This window comes from Rhinatrema bivittatum, chromosome 4 (genome assembly GCF_901001135.1).
Source record: "Rhinatrema bivittatum chromosome 4, aRhiBiv1.1, whole genome shotgun sequence".
NCBI classification, from domain to species: domain Eukaryota; kingdom Metazoa; phylum Chordata; class Amphibia; order Gymnophiona; family Rhinatrematidae; genus Rhinatrema; species Rhinatrema bivittatum.
Genome location: NC_042618.1, coordinates 379780233 through 379798374, shown reverse-complemented (window position 1 = coordinate 379798374; position 18142 = coordinate 379780233). Strand labels below are relative to the sequence as shown.

The window sequence follows — 18142 nt, the reverse complement described above, 5'->3', positions numbered from 1 at the left end:
GAGGTCATCGTAGCGCATAAGGGACAATTTTTTACATCATGACCTTCACCAAGGCAAAGTACACAGTCTTGGTGAGGGTCTGTAATAGACATATTTCTCGCGCATTTCGGACATTTTTTAAAACCTGTAGCCATTTTGTGGCCGGACAGCCGTCGACGGCCTAGGACTCAGGTAAATTTTGTTTTTAATCAAAAAACGGCACGGAACCGCGAGAACGGGAAAAACTCACCGCGATGATCAAACTAAGGGAGACCCTCTGCGGTTGAAGTTTTTTAAAGCTTTCCGTAAGGAAAATATGTGGATAATCCCACAGGACTCCTGATAACCGCGAGGCTAATTGCTTCGCGGAAAAAAGAAGACTAAAGGGAGACCCCTGTGGCAGGGAATATCATGACATGCTGGGCATGCTCAGTAGGCACTCTGGTGCCAGTCAAAAGTTTCATAGAAACTTTTACAGAAGTTTTCCGTACATAGGGCTCCATTACCGATGTCACCCATATGTGAGGACTAGCATCCTGCTTGTCCTGGGATAACGAGAGATACCATTTTACCTGTGACTTCTGAAGAAAGTTGGTATTTCTGAGGTCCAGGATGGGTGGAGGGTAACTACTTTCTGTAGAAAGAAAGAATAGTGTAATTAAAACTCCCCAAACCCCCCCCCCCCTTTCCCCCTCTGCGCTTTGTAGCGTCTGGGGGAGTGTACTGGGAGCTTTGGTACAAGGTGGAGTGGCCGCTCTGATATCCGGCCAGTTGGGAGACCAGGAGGGGTCCAACTGGAGGGGCTGATGCAATCTGGATATCATGTAACCTCCCTTCGGGAGTGTGAGCGGTAAAGTCTTACCCACATTTCTGTGTGCTGTACAAGGAGACATCGAGACCTGTCGTAAGGCTTCGAGGTGGACTTGCACTTGAGGCAGTATTTGCTGGATCTCGTGTTTAGCAGATCAGCAAATGCACCTGGAACTTTGATTCTGAAGCAGGAACCAGAAGCCAGAGCATGAATCAGTACAGAGCCTCGCTGCTGAAAAAGGGAGGAAGACCTGATGCAATCCCAAAGAAATGATAGAGAGGTTCTCCTGGTATTGTGGCTGACATAGCTAGCATAGCGATATGTGACACTAATACGGTTCTTGGATGGTACATGACCTAGAACTTTTCGAACCATGTGGCCCGAAGTAGAGAACACATCTCAATGGGAATGCTGCAGAAGCAGGTACTTACCATCCGACGTGGATTGCGAAGGACGAGCCGGTGAAGATTGCTGGCTCCGTGGATTTCCAGAGTCCTTGAGGGGTAGCCTGTGGACGTAGACGTCCGTCTCAACTCTGATGCCTGGTATGGTGGCGCAGGTATAGAGGAGACAGGCTGGGCGTGGTTGGCACTTACACCATAATTAGTGGAGGGCCATAATCCCGCACCAATGACGGTGGGGCACACCTGGGAACAGGGGAGCCGATTAACGAGCTCGTGAACCCGACCCTCGTCACAGCGGCTCAATGTCTTGTGACGCCAGTGCAGAATTCTTCGGACCTCGATCCGGTGTTTCTGGAGTACCAAGGACTGCCAAAACTGTGCGGAACAGTGCCGATGGCAGTGGTGATGTTGCTCGGCCCGAGCATTGTCCAGCATCGAGAAGGATAGCACCGATGTGCTGGATGGCGTCGGTGGTGGACGGTCACCGTGTCGGTGACGATGCGTGCCACAGTGCTCAGCCCGGGCTTTCCCCAGTGCCGAGATGGAAGCCCTCGCTGTCTTGGATGGCGATTGATGACGGACTGTCAGCATGCCTGCTCTGCTCCTGGCACTATGTAGTGTCGTAGGCTAATGCGGGGCTTTAATAAGAACCCAAAGCATGGAGCACTGTGTTCAAGCGAGGGCATTACGTGGCGGTGCTATGTCGGTATTGATGCTGTCGATGGCGGCCGAAGCGGCCTCGAGAGTATCATCAAAAATGTATATGAAAAAACGTCAATGACTCAGCCAGAGCAATGACGACAGTGACGGAGCATTGACGGCATCGGCGTAGGTATCTATGGGAACGATGTGGCATCGAATAGTCGAAAAAACATCGTTGGTATCGGAAAAAGATACCGGCATAAACGGAGTTGATGACCACATCGTTAGGAATGTCGAAACGACATGGACATCGATATATGGAGGCGGGCACAGAGGGCATCGGTAGCATGGCCACGAGCGTCGACAGCATGGCCACAGACGTCGACGGTATCGATTGGATCAACTCGGGCAGAAATGGCGTCCATGGCATTGATACCACGGACACGGGCACCGATGGATTCAACGTGGGCATCGATGCCACGGACATGGGCACCAATGGCATCCATAAAATAAAGGATGGCATCGATGGAATGACCCCGGCATCGATGGAAGTGCCCCGGGCGACGATGGCATCGACCCCGGGCATGGATGGCACCGACGAGACAAGGTGTACACCGATGACATCCATCCGGGCAATGATGGCACCGATGGAACCCAAGGAAAAATCAGTGCCATGGATGAAAAAACATGAATGGCACTGATAGAAATGATGCAGGGATGATGGCATCAGAGTACCGCGGGGGGAGGGGTACCGATAGCATCTAAGAATCCAGGATGGTCTGAAGGGGGTACCGACGGTAGCGATGGGGCATCGACTGCGCGAGTGTACAGAGGAAATCGAAGGACCTGAATCTACAGGGGCCCTGGCGGCAACGGAAACCGTGGAAGTCCCTGTCCCACTAGCGCTAATAACCAAGCAGTGTGTCACAGAGGGACACTCACAGGCTATGTGTAGCTAACTGGAAAAATTGGGAGAGGGAAGACCGCAGTCGGTTGGCAGGCCAAAAAGGTGACAGGAACCGACCGAAAAAACAGGGCATAGTACTCACCGACCGTCTAATAAACGACCGCTGAGGGAGGCCCATGCAGGGAAAAGTGTTTGTGAAGTAAAAGTTTAAGTCTTTCCTTGCAGAAAAAGTGTTAGTATTTCTCACAGAGCTCCTAACCGCTATGCTTGCTTTCTGCAGAGCGGAAAAAAGAAGACTGAGGGAGACACCTGTGGCTCACAGGGATAATTGCAGGCTGAGCATGCTCAGTGCACTCAGTGTGCCAGTGTCAGTCAAAGCTTTGTAGAAACTGACAGAAAAGTTTCCCGTACAGGGCTCCATCCTGTGATGTCACCCATATGTGAGGACTACCATCCTGCTTGTCCTGAGAGAAAAACCATTTTCATATTACAAACCTTCGAGGCAACAACCATACCAACCTCCAGCGCCTTGCCAAAGGATAAGGGCCCCTCGCCCGCCTCGACAACAGGCGGACCCGCCAAAACTTAAACCAGTTTTTAAGGATGATGCCGCCACCGTCCCATCACCCCCTGGTGGGAGGCAGATTGTCAAGCTTTCTTCCCGCCTGGAATCATATCACATCAGATCAATGGGTGTTATCAATCATAGCCCATGGTTACAATCTTCATTTCTCATCGCTCCCAACCCTTCCACATTGGGTTTCGCAAAAACAATTAATATCTCACAAAGAACCTCTACTGAAAGAAATTCAGATTGTTCTACAGAACAACTGCATTCAGAGGTTATCTTCCCAGCAATCCCGTCAGGGATTCTACTCCCAATACTTCCTAATTCCCAAGAAATCAGGAGGGCTGCGTCCGATATTGGATCTGCGTTCCCTGAACAAACATCTCTACAAGGAGAAGTTCAAAATGACTTCTCTCAAATCCATTCTTCCCTTTCTTCAACCAGAGGATTGGATGTGCTTCCTGGACTTAAAGGATGTGTATGCGCACATTTCAATGCACCCCAGTTCCTGGTGTTAACTATGTTTCCAGGTGGACAATCAACATTACCAATACAAGGTTCTTCCATTCGGCCTTTCCTCTGCCCCCAGAGTCTTTACCAAGTGTTTAGCAGTGGGGGTTGCGCACCTTCGTCGTCAGGGGGTGCAAATATTTCTGTATCTGGACGATTGGCTCCTGGTAGCCTCCAATCAGACTCTGCTGCGGTCCAATCTCCTACGAACTATCTCTTCCCTAGACAATCTAGGCCTTCTCATAAACTACAAAAAGTCAAATATGCAGCCCACTCAAACTTTACTATTCATAGGAGCCGTCATCGATACGATACAGGACAAGGCTTTCCTTCTCCATCAGAGAGCACTGGCTCTCTCTACTCTTGCTACGGATCTCCTTCAAACTTCAATAACATTAGTTTGCAAAATTCTAACCCTTCTCGGCCACATGGCAGCTTCCATATATGTAGTCCCTCATACACGACTCCACATGCGTCGCCTGCAATGGGGCCTGAAAAACCAATTGAGTCAATTCCTCCACCCACTGTCTGCACTCATTATCATGACAAACAGTATGAAAACAGACCTTCAGTGGTGGATTTCTCAGTCAACACTGCAGACAGGGGCGCTACTGAGACCATTGCGACATCATCTAATACTAACCACAGATGCCTCCCCCAAGGGTTGGGGAACTCATCTCGACCAATTGACAACTCAAGGTTTATGGTCGACATACGAAAGGACTCAGCACATAAACCTACTAGAGATAAAGCGATCAGAAACGCTCTTCAAGCTTTCGAAGAATCCCTTTGAGGGAAGATAGTAATGATTCACACGGACAACCAAGTCACAATGTTTTACATAAACAAGGAAGGAGGGTCCGGTTCTTGGAACCTCTGCAGGGAAACAGTTCAATTACTGGAGTGGGCTCATCAACGAACAATATCTCTTCAAGCAACTTATCTGCCCGGAATTCAGAACTCCAGAGCAGACAAACTCAGCAGGATTTTTCATCCTCACGAATGGCAGTTGGACAGGAAAGTAGCTCAACACCTATTCACGATTTGGGGTCAACCCTCAATGGACCTTTTTGCAACAGAAAACAACAAACAGCTGGAAAACTTCTGTTCAATTTACCCAAGCTCACAAAGAATCGCATCAGATGCTTTTCTCATAAGTTGGTCTCACAACCTACTGTATGCGATCCCCCCGATACCTCTCATCTCCCACAGCATACAGAGATGCATCGAGGACGAAGCCAATCTAATCTTAATAGCGCCAGCTTGGCCCAGACAACCATGGTACAGCTACCTAGTTTGTCTATCAATATGCAACCCCATTCCCCTGGGAAACAGCCCTCAGCTTCTAACCCAGGACAACGGATCTCTCCTACATCCTCTTCATTCCTCCCTACATCTCACAGCCTGGAGGTTGAATGGGTCGCATACCAGCACCTAGATATTTCTCCTGCTCTTCAAGATATATTAGTATTCTCGAGAAAACCTTCAACTCGAATCAATTACAAAATAAAACGGTCCCGCTGTGCTTCTTGGTGTTCAGCAATGGAAACAGACCTGTTCACTTGCCCACCTGAACGGCTGCTCTCATACCTTCATTTACTCTATAATGAAGGCTAAGCGACTTCCTCACTCTGAGTTCATCTAAGCGCTATTGCAGCTTGCCATACTTATCTTAATGGAGAACCCATTTCATGTCATACTTTAGTATCCAGATTCATGAAAGGAGTGTTACATCTATGCCGCCATTACAGAAACCACCGGTACCATGGGAAATTAATGTGGTCATCGAACAACTAATGCTTCCCCCCTTTGAACCATTAGACACTTGTCACCTTTGATACCTCTCATGGAAAGCACTCTTCCTAGTTGCGTTAACTTCAGCAAGAAGAGTAAGTGAACTGCAGGTGCTAGTCCACTATTCGCCTTATCTTCAATTTCACCATGACAAGGTGACTCTTCACACTCACCCTAAATTCCTACCAAAGGTTATTTCCAGTTTCCACATTAACCAGACCATAACGTTACCCACTTTTCACCCGAAACCTCATGCAAAGGACAATGATACAAAACTTCACACTTTGGACTGCAAACGTGCACTAGCCTACTACAAGCAGCGCACTACTTCATCTAACAGACCTTCGTAACTCTCTCTATCTTTCAACCCGAAGGCGCAAGGGCGTCCAGTGACTAAACAAACGCTTTCCACATGGATTTCGAACTGTTTTCAATTTTGCTACCAGCAATGGTCACAAACTCTTTCTTCCACTCCAAAAGTGCACCAAGTTCATGCACTGGCAGCCTTGATGGCCCATCTCCATGAAGTTCCCATCATAGATATTTGCAAAGCTGCAACATGGACATCACTGCACACTTTCACATCCCATTACTGTTTGGACAAACAGACTGTAAATGATGCAGTAATGGGTAGGACTATACTACAAAAGAGCACAAGTTCCTCGCATGTACAACCTTCATAGGAACTGTCCGCCTCAAACTCTGTATTGAGCTAATTACACTAAACGACAGCTCAATACCTCAGCTGGGGACTCCCAGACAGCATGGCTAATTCAGCTGCTTATCTTCGTGAAAAGAGCAAGTTTGCTTACCATAAATCCCTAGAAACAGGAGTGGTGCCGCGTGATTGGAGAAGAGCGGTGGTGGTCCCACTTCACAAGAGTGGAAACAGAGAAGAGGCTGGTAACTACAGACTGGTTAGCCTCACCTCGGTGGTGGGAAAAGTAATGGAGTCACTGTTGAAAGAAAGAATAGTGAACTATCTACAGTCGGAAGAACTGCTGGACCAGAAGCAGCATGGATTCACCAGGGGAAGATCCTGTCAGACAAATCTGATTGACTTTTTGACTGGGTAACCAAGGAATTGGATCGAGGAAGAGCGCTCGATGTCATCTACTTGGACTTCAGCAAAGCTTTTGATACGGTTCCGCACAGGAGATTGGTGAATAAAATGAGAAGCTTAGGAGTGGGTGCTGAGGTGGTGGCCTGGATTGCAAACTGGTTGACGGACAGAAGACAATGTGTGATGGTAAATGGAACTTACTCTGAAGAGAGAGCAATGTTGAGTGGAGTGCCGCAAGGATCAGTGTTGGGACCGTCCTGTTCAATATCTTTGTGAGCGACATTGTGGACGGGATAGAAGGTAAGGTTTGTCTTTTTGCGGATGACACTAAGATCTGCAACAGAGTGGACACGCCAGAAGGAGTGGAAAGATTTAAGGAAACTGGAAGAGTGGTCGAAGATATAGCAGCTGAGATTCAATGCCAAGAAGTGTAGAGTCATGCATATGGGGGTGTGGAAATCCAAAAGAACTGTATTCGATAGGGGGAGAAGGGCTGATGTGCACGGAGCAAGAGAGAGAGCTTGGGGTGACAGTGTCTAATGATGTGAAGCCGGCAAAATAATGTGACAAGGCGATAGCTAAAGCCAGAAGAATGCTGGGCTGCATAGAGAGAGGAATATCGAGCAAGAAAAGGGAAGTGATTATCCCCTTGTACAGGTCCTTGGTGAGGCCTCAACTGGAGTACTGTGTTCAGTTCTGGAGACCGTATCTCTGAAGGGACAGAGACAGGATGGAGGCGGACCAGAGAAGGGCGACCAAAAAGGATGGTCTTCATCGAATGTCTTATGAGGAGAGATTGAAGAATCTAAATATGTACACCCTTGAGGAAAGGAGGAGCAGGGGTGATATGGTACAGACTTTCAGATACTTGAAAGGTTTTAATGATCCAAAGACAACGACAAACCTTTTCCGTTGCAAAAAAATCAGCAGAACCAGGGGTCACGATTTAAAACTCCAGGAAGGAAGACTCAGAACCAATGTAAGGAAGTATCTCATTATTCCCATTCACAAATCTATCTCTGACGCCCTAGAGCACTGGGAAAACTGCCTTGCAGCCATCAACTCCCTCCTCACCAACCTTCACCTTGCCCTCAACGCTAATAAAACTGAACTCCTACACATCTCCTCGCAACCCCCCTCCTCCCCACCCCTGTCTAATGACCCTAAACTTAACCTTCTCTCAGCACAACCATCCGTTAGGGACCTCGGAGTTCTTCTTGATCACGAACTAAGCATGAAACCGCACATCAACCTCAATCTCAAAGCAGATTTCTTCAAACTCAACGTTCTTAAAAAACTCAGACCCCTACTTTACACCCAAGATCTCCGCACAGTGATCCAAGCCACCCTCACCTCCAGACTAGACTACTGCAATGCACTCCTCCTAGGGCTCCCCATGTCTACGTTAAAACCTCTCCAATTGTTGCAAAATGCCACTGCAAGACTCATCACTAACACACGGAAATGCGAACACATTACCCCTATCCTCAAGGATCTACATTGGCTCCCCATCCTCTCCCGTATACACTACAAAACCCTGACCATAGTACACAAGTCTATCCACACCCACAACTCCAACTGGCTTGACCTTCCCTTCAATGCCCCCCTGTACACTCGAGCTACCAGATCTGCCAACAAAGGTACCCTACATGTACCTTCCTTGAAAACAGCTCATCTCTCCTCCATCCGCGACCGCGCCCTCTCCATTGCTGGTCCAGCTCTCTGGAACTCCCTGCCCGTCCACATGCGCCTTGAACCATGTGCGATCAAATTCAAAAAGAAACTAAAAACATTTCTGTTCAACCAAGTTTACTCAGAATAGTTCTCCCATTCACACCATCTCCCACACCCTTCCCCCAGGTGACCTCCCTTTTCCTTATATTAAGGAGATAACTATGTTGTAAATTGTTCATTCTCTTGTTATGGTTCTTGTTTCATTGTTAAACTATTCTTCCATACTGCCTTTGGTTAACCCCCCGCCCAGTTCTCCTTCCCTGTTGATATGTATTTCCATACCTTTTGTTAGTATGTGAACCGGTATGATGTCCCCACTAATACCGGTATATAAAAGTTTCTAAATAAATAAATAAATTTCTTCAAGGAGAGGGTGGTGGATGCCTGGAACGCCCTTCTGGAGGAAGTGGTGATGACCAAAACTGTGAAGGATTTCAATGGGGCGTGAGATAAATACTGTGGATCCATAAAGTCTAGAGGATATGAATGAAGAGAAGAGGCATGGGGGTGGCTTGCAGGAATGACGGCTACTACCTGGAGATTAATATCCTTATTCAATAAACACACACACAGTTATGCAACTCCAACATTGCTCTATGTTTCAATGGCAAGAGGAAATGTGGAAAAAAGGATTTGCATCCACAAAAAAGCAGGGGAGTAGCTTGCTTGTTACGGCGGTTACTACCCCAAACCAAATAAGCCTGATTCTTCACTTTCAATGCATATCCAGCATAGCTCTCTGCTTCAGAGGCAGGGGGGAATGAAGAAAAAGCAAAATTGCTTACCTTGTAATAGGTGTTATCCCAGGACAGCAGGATGTAGTCCTCACATATGGGTGACATCACCGGAGCCCTAGTGCAGGAAATCTTTCTGTCAAAGTTTCTAGAAACTTTTGACTGGCCCTGTGAGGCCACTGAGCATGCCCAGCATGCCATGATATTCTCTGCCACAGGTGTCTCTCTTCAGTCTCGTATGTAGCAATAAGCTTTAGCAAAAATAAAATAATAAAAGGAATGAGACCCAACTCCGCGGGGTGACGGGTGGGTTCTGTGAGGACTATATCCTGCTGTCCTGGGATAACACCTATTACAGGGTAAGCAATTTTGCTTTATCCCAGGGACAAGCAGGATGCTAGTCCTCACATATGGGTGATTAGCAAGCTAGAGGCTGAGTCATTTTGTAGTGAAGCAACAGTGAAGTATTGTTGGTGAAAATGAGGCAGCCGTGGATCACAGCAGGTTGGATGTAGAAGGAGTTGGGATTAAACTGGAAACAAGTTCTTTAAGACAGATTGTCCATAGGCTGAATCTTGTTGTCCTTCTTTGTCCAAACACAGTAATGAGCTGCAAAGGTATGAAGAGAACTCCATGTTGCTGCTTTACATATGTCAAGGATTGGTACTGAATGATAGTGTGCTACTGAGGTTGACATTGCTCATACTGAATGGGCCTTTACTCACCCTTGGAGAGGAAGGCCTGCTTTTTCATAGCAAAACTGCATGCAATCTGCTAGCCAATTGGATCGAGTATGTTTACCCACCGTTTTTCCTGGTTTGTTTGGATCATAAGATACAAACAGTTGTGTGGATTTTCTGTGGACTGCAGTGCGGTTTATATAGAATGCTAGTGCACGCTTACAGTCCAAGGAATGTAAGGCTGTTTCTCCTGGATGGGAATGAGGCCTTGGAAAGAATGTGGGTAAAACTATGGATTGGTTCAAGTGGAATTCCGTAACTACCTTGGGAAGGAATTTTGGATGTGTACGGAGAACCACTCTGTCATGTAGGAACTTTGTATAGGGTGCGTACGTGACAAGTGCTTGTAACTCACTAACCCTTCTAGCCGATGTAATGGCTATGAGGAAGATAGTCTTCCAAGTGAGATATTTAAGGTCACATGAATCTATGGGTTCAAAAGGAGAACGCATTAGTCTTGTTAAAACCAGATTCAGGTCCCATTGTACGGCTGGGGGCCGAATTGGTGGTGAGTTAAACCTCTCATAAATCTACTTACGAGAGGTTGTGTTAATATTGGTGCATCTCCCAGTTTATTATGGTAAGCTGAGATTGCACTTAAATGTACTCTTACAGAAGAAGTCTGGAGACCAGATTGTGAAAGATGGCATAAGTAGTCTAGTAGAGAAGTAGTGGGGCAAGTGAAAGGATCGATATCCTTTTGCCTGTACCATAAAGTAAACAGTTTCCATTTCAAAGAACAGTTTTTGCGTGTTGAAGGTTTTCGTGAAGCTATAAGCACTTGAAATATTGAGGGGTTGTAAGATCAGGCTTTCAACATCCATGCTGTCAGGGATAGGGATTGAAGGTTGGGATGGCGCAACCGACCCTGATCCTGAGTTATGAGAGTGGGAGCTACTCCCAGACGAATGGGATCCCTGATCGAGAGGTCTAGAAGTGTGGGAAACCAGACTTGTCGAGGCCAATACGGGGCTATGAGAATCATGGTCCCCTTGTCCTGTTGTAGCTTCACTAGAGTTTTGGTTATGAGCGGTATTGGAGGATACGCGTATAGTAGGCCTGAGTTCCAAGGGCGAGCAATGGCATCCTTGGCTGGCTGATTCTCCTGCTTGTGTAGAGAACAGAATTTATCTACTTTGTGATTCAGATGTGATGCAAAGAGGTCTATTGTCGGTTGGCCCCAACGCTGAAAGATCCTGGTCGCTACTGATGGATCCAGAGACCACTTGTGTGGTTGGAACTGACGACTGAGGCGATCCGCCACTACATTGTGAATGCCTGCTAGATAAGTGGCCGGAGGAACATTGAGTGATCTAGGGCCCAGGCCCAAATCTGCGCAGCCTCTTGACAAAGGAGATACGAGCCCGTACCTCCTTGTTTGTTGATGTACCACATAGCTGCTGTGTTGTCCGTTTGGATCAGAACCATCTTGTGTGAAAGGCAGTCCTTGAACGCATGCAGAGCATAACGTATAGCTCGAAGCTCTAGGAAATTGATTTGAAATGTTGCTTCGAGTGTTGTCCAAGTGCCCTGTGTTTGGAGATTGTCTATGTGGGCTCCCCAACCCAAGGTGGATGCATCCGTAGTTAACGTTATCTGTGGGAGTGGTTGCTGAAAGGGTAGGCCCTTGCGCAAGTTGTCCATGTTTGTCCACCAAAGTAGAGATGATCTTAGTGGGTGATTCACTTGAATTGGATAATGTAGTGGTTGAATGGCTTGGATCCATTGTGATCTTAAAGTCCATTGAGTAACTCTCATGGCGAGCCGCGCCATAGGAGTGACATGAACTGTGGAGGCCACATGGCCTATTAAAGTGAGAAACTGATGAGCTGTCATTTGTTTCTGTAAGTAAATGGCTCTTGCTAGTAGAGTAAGTGTCCTTGCCCGATCTGCGGGTAGAATGGCCTTTGCTAGATTGGTGTTCAATTCTGCTCCTATGAATTGAAGCAGGTGAGTAGGAGTGAGATGGGATTTTTGATAATTGATGAGAAAACCCATGGAGTGAAGTAGGTTTATTGTTCGAGTCAGAGAAGTGAGAGCTCCTTGATGAGATTGACACCTGATGAGCCTGTCGTCCAGATATGGGAAAACATCGACACTTTCCTTGTGCAAGTGTCCTGCTATTACTGCCAGACATTTTGTAAATACTCTGGGGGCAGAGGCTAGGCCGAATGGTAGAACTCTGTACTGGAAATGTTGATCGCCCACCATGAAGCGCAGGTACTTGCGACGAGTAGGGAATATTGGTATGTGAGCGTAAGCGTCTTGAAGATCCAGAGAACAAAGCCAATCTCCTGTTTGAGGAAGTGGAAGCATGATGCCTAGAGAAACCATCCTGAATTTTTCTTTCTTCAGAAATTTGTTGAGGTTTCTGAGGTCTAGGATGGGACGTAGGCCTCCGGTTTTCTTTGGAATGAGGAAATACCGGGAGTAGAATCCTCTGCCCTGTTGAGTGCGGGGTACTGGCTGTACAGCCCTGACTCTCAGAAGGATGGATAATTCTACTTGTTATTGAAGTAGTTGAGAATTTTGTTGTGGGAAGAAATGTGGTGGAGATTCTGGAGGAATTGAGAGGAAATTTAGTTTGTAACCTCGAGACACTATGGAGAGCACCCATTGGTCTGATGTTATGTTTAGCCAAAGTGCGTGAAAATAGGATACTCTTCTTCCCACTGGCAGATCTGGTTGAGGATTTAGGGGATGGATTTGTTCTCTGGCCTGTATTTCAAAAACCCGCCGCAGGGCCTGACTGTGGAGTGGGTTGCGGGCAGGTAGGCCTAGGTTGTCTAACTTGGGAACACTGTTGTGGCCTGGTTGATCTACCCCTAGAAGTTTGGGGGTAGTATCTCCTTGGTCTATAATAAGAGCGTCTGGTTTCTCTTCGAGGAAGGCAATGAGAAGATTGTGTAGAGGGATCTTGTGGTATTTGAGATAGTTGACGTTAAGTCTCTGTATGGTTTTTAAGCTGTTGTACTGCTTCTTGGACCTTTTCTCCAAATAAATTGTCACCGACACATGGTAGGTCCATAAGTTTTTCTTGAACCTCAGGCCTGAGGTCTGAGGCCTTGAGCCATGCCCATCTACGGGTGGTGATTCCAGCTGCTGCTGCTCTGGAAGTCATCTCAAAGTTGTCAAATACTGCCCTCACCTCATGTTTTCCGGCTTCTAGGCCTTTGTTAACTATGGCCTGTGCTGGTTCCTGGAATTGCGTAGGCAAAGTAGTAATAAATTCCTCCATTTGCTTCCATAGGTTCCTCTGATATTGTGTGATATTGGTAAGCAGAGATTTTTGTGTTCAAGTTGGCACTCTGATACACTTTTCTGCCTAATGAATCGAGAAACCTATGGTCTTTACCAGGTGGAGTTGATGAGTGTGGGCGCACACGTCTCGACTTTTTCTGTGCAGACTCTACTACAACAGACTGGTGTGGTAACTGTTGTTTTTTATATCCTGGAGCTGTCTGCACTATATAGGTGGTGTCCACACGCTTGTTCACTGCGGGGACAGAAGATGGATGCTCCCAGATGCGGCGTTGAAGATCCAAGAGAACCTCATGGATTGGGACAGCCAGCACATATTTAGGTGGGTCTACAAACTGTAGAACTTCAAGAGTTTGTCTGGTATCTTCTTCTGCTGTTAGTTTGAAGGGAATGGAGTCAGCCATGTCCTGAATGAATGTTGTGAATGATAAATCTTCTGGAGGTGATTTTTTTCTCTGGTCTGGAGGAGAAGGTTCAGACATGAATCCCTCAGAAGATATTACAGACTGCTGGTCATCCCAAGAGTCGTCCGGGTCGTCTCTATAGGGAGACTTTGGCGGTGATCTGGGAGGGAAGTGAAGACCTGAAGGGCCTGGTTGTGGATCATCGAAGGAAAACAAGGGTGAGGTGCCTTGAGGCTTTGTTGATGGCAGGTTATCGATGACATTCTGATATCTTTGTAAAAGACGTCGATAAAATGCGAGATCTTGTACTTCAGGAGGCTCAGATGATGGTTTGCCTCGATGATACAGTGGATGTCATCGCTGTAGTCATCGGTGGGAAGTGCTGTGGAAGACTTCGACGTCGTCGGAATCGAGAGCGGCATCGAAAAGCCCGATGGAATCTGGGCGAAGATGGACGTCGATGACGTAACGAGTCTCGGTGTCGTAGTGATCGAGTCCATCGGTGTCCTCGGCGCCAACAAGGGCACCGGCATTGGTGGGCCCACCGGCATCGGTACTACTACCGGCATCGGCGGGATCGCCGAAAGTGCTTGATCTTTTAGAGCCTGGATGACCGCTTGTCTGATGAGATCAGACAATTCCGGCTGTACAACTGGTGGAATCAGAGCAGTTGTAAGTGGTGGCGGAGGCTGCGACGATGGATCCTGTGCGGAAGTCTGTGGAGGATGCGGCATCGATGGAGGTAAAGGCCCAGGCGTCGAGGGAACCGGTATTTCCTGGTTCCATGGCCGCTTTGCCATCGATTCCTCCTGGGACGTCGATGCGGACGATGACGGTCGACGATGTCGATGACGATGTTTCAGTTTTAGTTGGTCAGCCGACTTCGTCGATACTATGGACGATGGTGAAGACGGACGATCACCCAATCCGTCCGGGCGCGGTTTTTTAAGTAAGGCTCGTTTAGTCGCTCCAACCGGAGACTACTTCGATGATTTGGAAGGGGAAGGGATCAGTTGCAGCTGGAACAAATGTTCCATTTTTTCCTGCCTAGCCTTTCGCCCCTTTGCCGTCATCTCTGCGCATTTGGGACATGTATTCACATCGTGTTTTTCACCGAGACAGAGGACATATTCTAGATGTGGGTCGGTGATCGACATGGTTCTGTTGCATATAGGGCATTTTTTGAAGCCTGTAGCCATTTTGTTATCAACGGCCGTCGAAAAGAATGTGAATTCGTGAGAGAAATTTTTTCCAAAATTGAGAAATCAAGACCGAGGTACTCACCAGCCGGTGAAAGGGAACCCCGATAGACTTCTATGAGAGAGAATAATCGGAAAAAGTATGACTTTTCAGTCAGAAAAAAGTTGTGAAGAAACGCAACGGCTCCTGTCCCACAATGCCTGAAGCAGCGCGGAAAAGCGAAGACTGAAGAGAGACACCTGTGGCAGAGAATATCATGGCATGCTGGGCATGCTCAGTGGCCTCACAGGGCCAGTCAAAAGTTTCTAGAAACTTTGACAGAAAGATTTCCCGCGCTAGGGCTCCTGTGACGTCACCCATATGTGAGGACTAGCATCCTGCTTGTCCTGGGATAAGATAATTTATATTCAGACAACTACCAACAAGGACTGAATTACATAGTCTGGGTAAAACAAATAAGCATGGGTGTAGCTTGCTTGTTACGGTGGTTACTACTCCGAATCAAGCCTGATACTTCACTTGGAATACATTTCCAGCACAGCTCACTGCTTCAACAGCAGGGAGAATGAAGAAAAGAGGATTTATATTCAAACAACCAACAAGGACTGAACTGCAAAGGCTAGGTAAACAAGCGTGGCAGTAGCTTGCTTATTACGGCGGTTACTACCCCAAACCAATTAGCTAGATACTTCACTTAGATGCAGCTCCAGCACTGCTATCTACATCTATGGTGGGGTTGGAAGGGAAATAGAACCAAAAAGTTACTTAAAAGGGACGAGAGTAACAGAAAAGTATGAAAAAATAAGTGTGAAAGCTTGCTGGGCAGACTGGATGGACCGTTTGGTCTTCTTCTGCCGTCATTTCTATGTTTCTATATGTAAACTGTGTTTTCCGTAGACAGCAGATAAATTAGCCATGCTGACCCGCCCACCTCCCTAGACAGTTCTAGCATACCTGCCTTGCTCTGATACTGACTGAGGAGCCTGAGGTACATCAGAGAGGATATAAGAGGGAGTACCCGGCTGAAAGACTTTACTAAACTTAGAGAGCTCCGCCACCTAGTGGTACGGAAGACGTACCCAGACAGCATGGCTAATTCATCTGCTATCTATGGAAAACACCGTTTATGGTAAGCAAACTTGCTCTTGCCCTCAGGTGGGAACTGCAAGCTCCATAGGGGGATCAATATTGCCCTAATAAAGCTCACAGTTGAAGTGCTCCACTGTATTTATAGAAAAATATTGTTTTTAAACTGCTTTCAAAACAAATTCCTGAAACTGCTCATTTACACATTTTACTTTGGGCAAAATTCACCAATCTTTCTCCTCTCCATTCCCAATAGCCACAGAGTGGAAAAAAGCCTCAGTAAATCAGCCTCTCTCTCTTTTTTTTACCAGGTACAAGTAAAATAGGGTATGCAGCTAGCATCTCAACTAAATTCTTTACAAATATCAACTGTGGTCCAAATGGAAATTTTTAGGGTTGTACTATTACATATTTAATTATAATTGATGCATTATATATATTAACTGTTTGATATAACCCGCTTTGGGTCACATCTTTTGAGGAAGATAGTATATATAGTTATAACAAATATCACAACTTGTGATATAATATACACAACTTACTGTAACACTTACCTAGTTCCTTCTTCCATTGGGATTTCTTTGCCTCCAAAAGGTTTTTATCCCTTTCTCTTTCACCTAGAGTACTGAACATGTCACCTTGTTGCCATCTTTCATTATTCCTACTGAAGGAGAAAATATTTTTAATTAAAACTTGTAAAGCTTCTTAGCTGTTTAGAAGTCGATATTCAATAGGTTTGTCCAGCTAACCTTTGGAGTTATAAATCTCAATGTGTGGAAATTTTCTCCAATTAAATTTTGTCCAGGGAAATTCACTGACCACACACAATTAAACAAACAAAAAAAAAAAGGCAGCACTGTGGGGGAGGGAGGAGATGGTTACACTTTGTTCGCACAGTGTTGCCCAGACAACATTACCCAGGTAGGTCTGGCTGAATAAATAGCAAGCCTAAGGTTACCTGGATAATTTTATCTGGTCATATTCAGCGGCAATTTTAGATGGATAAGTCCTGCTGAATATCTAGATAAAAGTTACCAGAGTAATTTAGCTACTTAGCAGTTTGTTTGTTTGTTTTTTTTATAATTATATTTTAATATTCTTACATCTGTGAGGGAGTCAGTTGGACCGTTAGATGATCGAGGGGTTAAAGGGGCACTTAGAGAAGATAAGGCCATCGCGGAAAGATTAAATGATTTCTTTGCTTTGGTGTTTACTGAAGAGGATGTTGGGGAGGTACCCATAATGGAGAAGGTTTTCATGGGTAATGATTCAGATGGACTGAGTCCATCTGAATCATTACACATGAAAATCATTACCCATGGTAGACCTGATTGACAAACTGAATAGTAAATCACCTGGACCGGATGGTATACACTCCAGAGTTCTGAAGGAACTAAACAATAAAATTTCAGACCTATTAGTAAAAATTTGTAACCTATCATTAAAATCATCCATTGTACCTGAAGACTGGAGGATAGCAAATGTAACCCCAATATTTAAAAAGGGCTCCAGGGGCGATCCGGGAAACTACAGACCAGTTAGCCTGACTTCAGTGCCAGGAAAAATAGTGGAAAGTGTTCTAAACATCAAAATCACAGAACATATAGAAAAACATGGTTTAATGGAACAAAGTCAGCATGGCTTTACCCAAGGCAAGTCTTGCATCACAAATCTGCTTCACTTTTTTGAAGGAGTTAATAAACATGTGGATAAAGGTGAACCGGTAGATGTAGTATACTTGGGTTTTCAGAAGGCATTTGACAAAGTTCCTCATGAGAGGCTTCTAGGAAAAGTAAAAAGTCATGGAATAGGTGGCGATGTCCTTTCGTGGATTGCAAACTGGCTAAAAGACAGGAAACAGAGAGTAGGATTAAATGGACAATTTTCTCAGTGGAAGGGAGTGGCCAGTGGAGTGCCTCAGGGATCTGTATTGGGACCCTTACTTTTCAATATATTTATAAATGATCTGGAAAGAAATACGACGAGTGAGATAATCAAATTTGCAGATAAATTGCAGGAAGACCTTGTGAGACTGAGAGGTCTAGAACGGGTAGATGTGAATCAGTTATTTACTCTTTCGGATAATAGAAAGACTAGGGGGCACTCCATGAAGTTAGCACGTGGCACATTTAAAACTAATCGGAGAAAGTTCTTTTTTACTCAACGCACAATTAAACTCTGGAATTTGTTGCCAGAGGATGTGGTTAGTGCAGTTAGTATAGCTGTGTTTAAGAAAGGATTGGATAAGTTCTTGGAGGAAAAGTCCATTACCTGCTATTAAGTTCACTTAGAGAATAGCCACTGC

The 18142-nt window shown here is 46.0% G+C and overlaps 1 protein-coding gene across 4 annotated transcripts in view; it reads right to left on the bottom strand.

Moving 5' to 3' along the window:
* The window catches only part of CCDC66 (coiled-coil domain containing 66), a 237977-nt gene that overhangs the window by 165756 nt on the left and 54079 nt on the right, over nucleotides 1–18142 (bottom strand). For all 4 annotated transcript variants that reach the window (XM_029600914.1, XM_029600915.1, XM_029600913.1 and 1 more), the window contains exon 6: nucleotides 16392–16501. In XM_029600914.1, coding sequence (XP_029456774.1) covers nucleotides 16392–16501 — 110 coding nt within the window. The remainder of the gene's footprint in view (nucleotides 1–16391; nucleotides 16502–18142) is intronic.